The sequence below is a fragment of the Diadema setosum genome, chromosome 9 (assembly GCF_964275005.1).
Source record: "Diadema setosum chromosome 9, eeDiaSeto1, whole genome shotgun sequence".
NCBI lineage: Eukaryota > Metazoa > Echinodermata > Echinoidea > Diadematoida > Diadematidae > Diadema > Diadema setosum.
The window spans coordinates 12,324,673-12,335,503 of NC_092693.1; the positions used below are offsets into that span (position 1 = coordinate 12,324,673).

At 37.3% G+C, this 10,831-nt stretch overlaps 1 protein-coding gene across 1 annotated transcript in view; it reads right to left on the reverse strand.

Moving 5' to 3' along the window:
* The window catches only part of LOC140233494 (nuclear pore complex protein Nup93-like), a 47,730-nt gene extending 36,945 nt beyond the window's left edge, over positions 1-10,785 (reverse strand). The window contains exons 1-8 of the mRNA XM_072313612.1: positions 10,710-10,785; positions 7,799-7,985; positions 7,328-7,445; positions 6,317-6,379; positions 5,544-5,747; positions 4,501-4,593; positions 3,213-3,352; positions 2,113-2,245 (exon numbers count right to left, since the gene is read on the reverse strand). Coding sequence (XP_072169713.1) covers positions 2,113-2,245; positions 3,213-3,352; positions 4,501-4,593; positions 5,544-5,747; positions 6,317-6,379; positions 7,328-7,445; positions 7,799-7,977 — 930 coding nt within the window. The 5' untranslated portion in view covers positions 7,978-7,985; positions 10,710-10,785. The remainder of the gene's footprint in view (positions 1-2,112; positions 2,246-3,212; positions 3,353-4,500; positions 4,594-5,543; positions 5,748-6,316; positions 6,380-7,327; positions 7,446-7,798; positions 7,986-10,709) is intronic.
* Between the last annotated feature and the right edge of the window lie 46 nt (positions 10,786-10,831).

Genomic DNA, 10,831 nt, shown 5'->3' on the forward strand with positions numbered 1-10,831 from the left:
TTTGCTTTTGCCTTATGACAACACAGTCCAAATTGCTGACTATATACCTGAATACATGGAACCTGTAATAATAATAATAATACAGGGTACTTATAATGTGCCAATTGCACATAGCTAACGTGCTCAAGGCGCAGTAGAAGAAATAACTTATGAAATACAAAAATCCTTACACAAACATGCACATGAAAATGAATGACACAATAATGATAATGATAATGAAAAAAAAAAATGAGATTCTTTCTATCTTTCTGCCTGCTAGACAGCTACAAATCTAATCAGAGAAGACAACCTGACCAATGTATCTTACCTTTGTATGTGTCTTTGTCTATGTTTTGCTTTCTGATGGTTTCCTTTCCTTATTTTTGTCTCTTTTTTTGGGGGGGGGGGGGGGTTGGGGAGGGGCAGGGAACAGAGGTGGACAATTCATGTTCATCTTTATCTATGCATCATTCTCCATTGGCATGGGTCTACTGTGTACTCCTATAATAGTGCAACAAACTCACATACCTACACACTCACACACACTGTTTTCCCCCTGTTGATTATTACAATTTCACTCACTGATGTTGAAATCATACTTACAATGAAACAATTACAAAGACATGTAAGTATTCTCCTCATACAGTATACCACCCCCAAAACCTGACCATAATTATCCTCCTTTAAAGGAGAAATCTATCCCACAAATAAATAAACTCTAAAAGAAAGAGAAAAAAATCCCTACGAAACATTCCAAAAATGGCAAAAATCTGGTACGAAATAACAAAGATATGACATTTTGAAATTTCACTTTTTTTTTTTTTTGGAAAACATTTCTTGACCAGTCCTTAGATGAGCAAGTTGATGATGTCATGCCCTCATAATTTTTTGTGTACATGTTATATTTGAAATTCAGAAAAATTGCCATTGTTAGCTACATGTAATAAGGGTTAAAGCATATTCCCATACCAAAATATGTTTTGGTTAACATTTGTTCCTTTTTATTTTGGGTGGTTTTAAGGCAAGTTTTACATTTATACAGTTGAAATATAAGATTTTTGTCATTTCTGTACATGAAATAAACAAGAAATTGTGAGAGCATGACATCTTCAACTTGCTGATATGAATATTTATAACGACTGGACAGAAGTGTTTTCTGAAAAATGTTGAAATTTTAGAGTGTCATAACTTCCTTAAATATCTTATCCGATTTTGATCATTTTTGCACTGTTCTGCAGGGATCTTTTTTTTTTTTTTTTTTTTTTTTTTATTTCTCATGAAACTGTTAAAATTCTGGAGTGGATTTCTTCTTTAACCATAACTCTCTTGCCTTCAACCAGCCCCAATCACAATACCCCCACATACCCCACACAAGTCCATCCAAACACACTGCACCTGCATACTGTGCCATCCACTCCATTACAAACTGCAAACACACTCACATTCACTAAAAAAATCATGCCCCCATGTACCACAGGTTTCCTCACCCTGTTCCCATCCAACATTGAAAACAAACCAGAGACAAGCAAACACCTTTGTTTTTCCATTAATATATTGTTAATATTCTGTGGACAAATCAGACCAATTATTACACCTACATTGCATGCACATATCAAACAAACACACACACCTAAAGCTACACACGCTCCATTCCATTTGACTGTATTTTGTTCAAATCTGCACTGATCCATTGCCTCTGTATCATGGCTCGATTCTGACACAAGTTTTTCATATTTTTTGTATAAAACAGATCCGACTTGGCAGCATGATCCCCATTACTGCAGTGTTATGCATTATGGATATAGCGGCGCGGTGCAGCGGGTTCACAGGTCAAAGTGGTAATATTGTCCACATATAGATTCTTGGATCAGTGTATATTCCCTTTTATATCTTAACTCTCTAGCACTTCTCTGCTTTTACATCTCTTACTAAACAAGCACAGTTACAAGAGAAATTTTGTTTCATCAAAGAAAGTATTCAGGTCCTAAATTTATCATCTGTATACATACATCTTTATACACTTCACTTTTGGGATTTAACCAAATGTCAATATAATGAAAGAAAACTGCCAGTCGTGAAGATTTCGTTGTAAGAGGAGTTGCTTGTATATTAAGAAGCCAATATTTGACTTACCTCTAAGCCTGGGATAACCCCTGGTAGTTTGACCTTCAGGAAACCTTTGACCAGATTGAAAACCCCAGGAACACCTCCAAGACGAGCCTGTCGCAAGTTTTCACCAATGATGTTGCTGATGTACTCGGTGTAACTGCAGAGATAAAACGGGCATATGAAATTGAAAGGGGCATTGCCAGACCAGTTAAAGGTTGGTTTGAAAAGAAACAGTAAGATTTCATTAGCACAACAGTGAAAATTTGATCGAAATCAGATGAGGAGAGTTACAAAATTGTGAAATTTTGCTAATTTTTGCCAATGCTCAAACAACTGACATGAATGTCCAAATGAGTGAGCTGATGTTATCATTTCATACTTTTCCACTGATCTTGCACAAAACAAAAAATTACATTTTTCTGTCATCAAATTGTAAAACATATTTTATTTCTTGCTGATTGATTTCAAGATAATGATGAGTCAGATATATTAGGATTTGAGACTGGGTCATAATTACAATTACAAAAAAGAAGAAAATCCTAGGTATTACAAGTTTGTTTTTAAAGGGGAAGGCTAGTAACTGATCAGTGGGAATCAGTGGAAATGCTGGGAGATGATTGTTCCAATCCTTATGGGATTCATTCAAGAGTTCATTGTATATCTATTGTTGTGTGAAAATGATTTGCTTCAGAACGGTCTCATATTCAAGTAATGTGCAGATTAATGCCCCGTCACTGACCAGGGACGCTAACCTGGAAGCATTAAACTGCACATTACTTGAATATGAGACCATTCTGAAGCAAAATCATTTTCACACAACAATAGATATACAATGAACTCTTGAATGAATCCCATAAGGATTGGAACAATCATCTCCCAGCATTATTCCAGTGATTCCCACTGATCAGTTACTAGCCTTCCCCTTTAAACTATATGGTGAGTTACGCCCATGAGATGCCAGCAGCGCACATTATATTGCGTGCATATTAGCGTGATCCGTCTCCTGTTTGCTAGGGGGTCCAGATAGGAAAATCTCCCATATACAAGAGGCTACAAGAGGCTTGGGGTGGGAGTCTCTGAAGTACTCTGAAGTACTAACTTCAAGAGGGATGTGATTATCCTACCTGTGTTCAAGAAAAGCCCTCGCTCGCCTGATGAAAGCCATCTGTAGTTCCTGTGAGGTTCTCACTGAGACAGAGTCGGGGGCTGTTGTCATGGGAACAGATACCATCTCCCTCACCATGGCCCAGAAGTCTTCTAACCTCTGTACCATTTGAAATCAGAGAAGGAAGTGCATGTCATTGTTTGGTAGAGCCTTCATACGGCACTGCAAGCAATGAGCGCTTAATGTACAAATAAGATACAAGGTAGACTTATACAATTTTATACGCACAAATATGATAGACAGTAGTTCATAACATGTACACTGTAAAGGACATAAAATAAGCTTAAAGGGTGTGTTCTGGTCAAGGTAAGGATTTAGCTTTTAACGTTTTGCGAGATATTCAGAAACCACTCTATGAGATGTCAAAGAGCATGCAGTTATAAGGGGTATCAAAAGTTTATTTGATGAAAATCGGTTTTGAAATGGCTGACATATCCAAAAACAAGGTGAAACAAAGAGATCCTAATAAAGTTGTGGCATGTCGCCTTTTATTATTAGCACTTTTTTGGATATCTCAGCCATTTAAAAACCAATTTTCATCAAATAAACGTTGAATCCTTCTTAAAATTACATGCTCTTTCATATTTCATAAGAGGCTTTTCATTATCTCACTAAGGAATGTTCAAAACATGAATCCCCACCTCAACCAGTACTGTACAGTCCCTTTAATCTCAAAATAATTCTAAAATGGATGATCAAATTTTCACCAAACTTGCAGGATGTGTTCATGATAAAGAAAGGAACAATTAAAATTGGGGTCATGAGGTCAAAGGTCAAAGGTCATAAAGGACATAGAATAAACTTAAGCTTCCAAAAACTCATCGATGGATGACAAGATTTTCACCAAATGTATTGTGCAGATGTCCCTATACCTTTGTGTTTTTGGTCAAAGATACTGCCTACGATATGGCAATATTTAAAAACTAATCATACCTGCTTGGCAGAGGTCTGCTCTCTCAGAGTGCTCCTCTAGTTTTGTGTTTTTATAATCCCAAGAGTGTATACATTAATGTTCTTAATGGTGCACCACATACCTTTCTATTCTAGTTGAAATCCTTCAATTTTGACTCCTCTCCTAAGCATTATTTCTTTACACAAACCTCTCACAATGATGAAAATGAAAGCATCCAGAGTTTTAATCATATCATCAGTGCATTATCAACATTTTCGACACTCTTGGATGTAACACTGCTATACTTGTCACAATATGTACGACAAAAAGAATATGGAGAATCTCCATGCCTCACCTTGTCTTGAAACTGCTGTGCCATTTCCTCAAATAGATTGATCAAATTGGGCTTTATGCCACCTTTTACTACTCTGTCATTGTAGATGTAAACCTGTAAAAACAAACAAACAAACAAACAAACATTAGGCAAAGCATATCCATGAAATGGAAAGAAGTTTGTTCTTTTTTCAACCTCATATGCTCGGCAATGGTCTTTATTCTTAAAAAAATAAAAAATAAAAAAAAATAAAAAAAACCCAAATTATCTTGAGCTCTGGCCTGATATTGTGTGTCAAAGTAGAGGTGTTGGCAACATTTCATATCACAGTTTTAATTGCTCTGCAATGCTAAAAGTCCTTCACAATTCTGATCACATTACATCACATTTTGACTTAAGCAAATTCAGCAAAAAAAGAAAAAGAACAACAACTTTGACACCTACCCTTTAATTTCTACAAAAATTTGCACAGTGGGTTGCTCTGATGTGTTTTTGTTCCAAAAGTGACAGCGTTACTTTAATATTTGATGTCACTTCATGACAAGCATACTTTTAGTTATCTAAATATCAATAACCATCTTTGAATTTAATATTTTCAAATGATTAAGCTAACAAAAAATCAATATCAAATCTTGTGAATAAAATTGTACAGAATGTACAGTTCCTTGATGATTAGACAGTTACAAGATTACTTGGGGAGACCTCAGCTGAAATCAATCATTCTTGAAACAATTCCCTTCAAGATAACATTACAAAAGTGGGGTGCATGCCACTCTCATCTTTTTGTTTTATGGACTTATCAATAGAATATCATGGAGCTGGCTCCTTCTTTTGTTTCTATATTGGAACAATGGAAGAAAAAAAAATATTTCTATATCCACTACTGATCCACAGTCAACTTTATTCATCTGTGCCTTACAAGGAATTTTTCTTCACGTGGCAGAAAACTTGCTCAAAATGCTTGCTCATACAGGCTGCTGCAATTGAATATCATATATTTGTGCAAACGGCATGGCTCCACAACATTGCATAGATGTGGCTACAACTTTAAGAGGTAGGCTTGCCTGTCGAGCATATGCCATTTCCACGCTGTCCATGGCACTCCGGCCCTCCACTCTGCTGGCATCGCTGAAGAGGTTGCTCGTCTCTGCAGAGATGTTGATGAGCTCCGAGCTGGAGCCGACCAGGGTGTTGAGGATCCTCTGTTTTTCCAGCTCCCACTCGTTTTGCTTGGCCTGCCAGAATCGCAGCTCCGCCTGCTGCCGAGTCTAAGATAAAACACACACCCAAATGTTCAGAGTAATTACTGCTTCTATACACACTCTCCAGCAGGAACTGCATCTGCATCAAAGCTAAGCTGAAATATCCACAATGTTGGACTATTTGTAAATTTATAGGAAAACACAATTATACTAGACAAGGAGCTTTAAAATTAACCTTCATTTCAGTATTATTTCATTTCACTGTACAGAAATATTCTTATACAGTGTATTTCACACATACAGACAGGTTGGAAGTCTGATCTCACAACTTCCCTGTGATGCATCTTGAGGGTGTGTCTTTAGAAACTAGAACACCAATATAACAACTATACATTGTGTAGTTATGAAGTTATCTATCAAAGTATGCACAATACACAATACAGCTTACAATAATACATGAATGGCTGGACGGAAAGAAGATGATGCTTCAAATGTACAGTGCATACTATCTCTGGCAAGCTAATGTGTGATATATTGACAACTAAAGCATACTATGGAAAAAAATTACTGTCATACAAGCATAACACATCATAGATACTTATGATTGGAAGAAATAATAATGTGTGCCAACTTACATTTCTCTTTGTTTCTTCAATGACAGCAAGCAGGGCATTCTCACGCTCATTTCTCAACAAGCCCTGTCCAAAGAGATTTAAAAGAAATGAATAGCAAAAAAGAACATTGGTAAAACCCTTCTGTAAAACTTACACAAAAAAATAATGTAAAAAACTTCAGGTGTCATTTGCAAACATAAAGAATTAATTTCTCTAAGACAAGAATAGAAATCAGAGGAGGATCTCCAGGAGAATGATCTCTATACACCAGACTTTAAGAACATTTCTTGAAAGTAAATACTCGGAAGATGACTTATTAAACATTCAGAGAATTTCATTCTTTCCCTTACTGTAAAGCCAGAAATTTTCGCATGCACAAAACTCTTGCCAATTTCGCCAGGAGTCACAATTTGCAAAAGTAAAATGCACGCAAAAGTTTATGTCTTAATTCATTACATATAGTATACTATTATTATTTTTTTCTTTTCTTGCAAATGTATCTGGTTTTACATTACAGTATTTTATGGAAGGGTATTTGGCCTTTCATCTCGGTGTTAATGGACCAAAATCCTGTAACAAATTCAGCAATACACACACATAAATGCTGAACATTAAAATACACTCATACTGCCAACATTTATCCAATATTGGGAAGAAATTCTCTGCCATCATGAAAGTGTTAATGCTTATAAAATAAAAATATACATTCATATGATATATATCCTCATACTGCAAAAGTGGATATTTCCATGCTAGTATTTTTTTTTTCCCCCCTCGGCCAGGTAAGACGAGTTTCACATGTTTTTCATTCCATGGAATCAAGTCGAACTTCTGAAACATACAGCAAGGAAATATATTTGTGTGCTTTTGTTTTCATGCTGGTTTCTGGTTGCGAGAAATACACGAAAAGTTTAACACTGCCAAAATTTCCACTTTAATAGTAAATGGTGTCAGCCAATATTTAAGCCTGTATGTGGTGAGAATCAAAAGTCTCTGGAGGCTGAGAATGCTATGGCTACATTAGTCCCTTACCTGTATATCTGTGTCAGCAATGGGTTCAAGAGGCTCATATGTCTTCACTGCACTTAGTGTCTCCAGTCTCATTGATATACGAGGAATGTCAAGTCCCTTGGAGCCCAACAGCATTGATCTGTCAGAAACAGGAATCAAAATTTCAAAGTCTCAAAAAACAGACTAACAACAGCAATATACTGAAGCAAGGATGTTTTTGTTCCAGGCAGGATCAAGCACATTGAAGGAAATAAATTCTGACTTTAAAAAAATTAGGAAAAATTAATTGTACACTGTGCTGACAGTATGTGTTCTTCACAAGGGCACATGAACATCTATTCATTCATAACATATTACTTGGTGTATCAAGTCTATACTTCTTGGTTCGAATTGTCAAGCAAAGAAGCAGTAGAGCCAAGATGGAGAGGCTTTAGAGCAAAGAAGAAAGCACCCTGACTGGAGCAAATTGAGAGAGAGAATAGAACTACTCACGCCTTGACGTCTGCAGTTTCCGAGGCCCCCAGCTGTGCTGTCTTGGTCCATAGCCTCTGGCTTGTCTCCATTATCTGGTGCAACGTCTGCTCCACTTTGGGCAGCTCACTTCCTGTGTCGACATCAGCGGTGAGCTGTTCCGCATCGCGGAGAAGGTCCCCAAAACCAGCATTGTCCATCTTGGTAGCTGTCTCGCCAAACTACATTTGCATTTGAGGGAGGTGGGATGGGATAGAATGGGATGGAATGATAAGAAAGAGAGTCCCGATGAATCTTGTGGTATCGCTCTCAGTATGCAACACAGGGATGCAGTCAGTTGAGAGAGTACCGGTACAGTGCACTCCCGTTATAACTAACACGGTTATAACAAAATTCTGGTTATAACGAAGTAAAAATTCGGGATACAATGTTATACATTCTATGTATTGTATTGTTTATTTCTTCGGTTATAATGAAATTTCGATATAACGAAAGAAAACTGCCGGTCCCGAGGACTTCGTTATAACGGGAGTCCACTGTATTTATCAAATTACACAGCTCTTACCAACTGTGACCGACACTGCCTTATTGTACTATTCATTATCACTACTAAGTATGGTAATCTGGATGTCAGATGTACTGTAAAACAAGGAATGTGCGCGTGCATTCTTATTTCATAAATTTTGTGAGAGCCAAACTTGTTAGTTGAAGATTCGTAAAATTAAAACGCGTGTGAAAGTTGTCGACAAGCAATAGTAAAATTTAAAGCAAGCTGATCAGAATTTAACCATAAACATCGCCCAAGGCCAAGATTCAACTGTCAATTACATGTGGAAACCTATGCTTTTGTGTACGTCCAAAATTTGGCACATGATGAGGACAAAGTACCTTGGACAGGTTGCATTTGCTTTAGATGCAGTCAGCAGCAGGGTCAGCATCACATGTAAAGGTTCTATCTGGCCAGCACTATTGGTCAGTGATGATACTGCAGTTCAACCCTAATCCCATCAGGTTTTTTGAGGGACTTGAAACCACCGGGGTGGGGGGTTTGGCCCCCTCTCCCTTCAGATCTCGGTTGTGGATCATGCGATCCTCGCGAAAATTTGCACTAAGGTAGAGGCCAATGTAATCTACAAGACTGTATAGTTATATTTTTCAAATTTTAATTCATGTATTTTATATCAATCAATTTATGCTAATTTATGCAAAATACTTTTTTGCCTATAAATCAAAAAGCAAAGCTCTAAGACTTCACATTTTTGGTGAACATATTCTTTTCAATATCCTCAACAATAATACTGAAGCAAAAATTTGGCTTCATAATTATTTCTTATATGTATTTTATTGTTTTTATTGAATTTCTTATGTATTTCTTTGTTTTTGTTGTTTTTTCCGTCAAAATTTGTCGCAGCTTTTTGAAGCATAAGCAGGCTAAAATAAATCATTATCAGCCATTAAAAGTAAAAATATTTATTTCCATCTGAATTAATTGCAAAAACAAAATTTACATTGGATTTGTACACAAAATCATGTTTTTGAGCAACTTTTGGGTCGACAAATTTTTTTTCAAAGGGGCGTGGCTTCAAAACGGTATGCCTGGGAGCGACAAATTTGGTCTCAAAGTTGCGTGATACTTGAAAGAAAAAAGTCATAAAATGTCGCGGCGAGAGCATCATGCGTTGCGGGATAATCACGCGAAACGTCAGTGGGTCGGTGGGAATAGGGTTGACTGCACAGAAATTTTTAGCTGCACTCATACTTTTGTTAGACTACAAGTACACTACCTATCAACCACCTAATCTCGTTAATCCATGTTAGATCGACCACAACTTTGTGCAATGGCTTTCTTGCATATAAAAATCAAAAGTACGCATGGGCAGCTCCGGCAGGGCACAATACGCTGGACTATTTGAACCCAATACAAATCAAGACACAGGAGGAGGGAACAGGGGGGCGTTTCACAAAGCCGTTCTTATAGTTAAGAAGGACTTAAGTGCGACTGGTGATCGGTTCTTGTGCTGCCGAATTATTGAGATTCTGACAAGTATAGCACACAAGAACTGATCACCAGTCGCACTTAAGTCCTTCTTAACTTTAAGAACGGCTTTGTGAAACACCCTCCAGGTAATTGAGTAGACTCACTAACGCTACACTCCAATTAGGTTAAATAACCTGAGCTGAGGAAACAAGAGGGAAAAGAAAATTTACACAGAAAAAAAGTAGATGTTATTGTTAACTTTAACAATACATGTCTTTGCCATTCACTAGATTTACGTGCTTTAATTATCAAAGGAGAAGATGAAGAGGTGGTTGGTTAAAATGATGAGGTTGCACTGTACCGGCACACAGAAAAAAAAAGGTCACTTGCGTTTGTCACCGAGAATTCCGTGCATACGAATAAATTCAATCATTTATATTTACGATACGACTGTACGCGAGTCAACATTCGACAGCCTTTGCTTTGCCCAGGATAAGAATCTGTGATGGTGATATTTTCTGCCATAGTGAAATGGTGAAACTGAGGAATATTTGTTAAGATACAAGAAGTGATACAAGGTATATCTCTAGGTAAATTACAGAGCAGTAGGTCCAACCATACATGCGCTAACTCAGTACAGGTGACTGCCATGCCAGTGCACTGCACATGCACCGGATAAATCTTGCATTGCAGAGTATACCTGTATTAACGTTAGCCGTTAGCTGTGCACGCACTGGCCACTGCATTGCCACACTGGTCACTGCAGCCTGACCGGAAAATACCATGCAGTTTCACTCTATAGGGTCTAGTATTCACCCTCTGAGCTGAGCTTGGGTACAAAGCGTTAGAATAACACAACGTATGCCAGGGTTTTTCTGTACTATACAGTGGGGTCTAGGACCACTGAGACTTTTAATACTTTAAAAATCAAAAGAAAAAATCAGTACAAAATACCTCTTTTTCCAGTCAACTCCACAAAAATTAGAATTTAAACGCCCTCAACAGCGGCGCCGTTTTAGCCACACCGGAAACAATTACTGGAGGAGAGTGCCGTAGGATAATAGATTTGAGTGGTA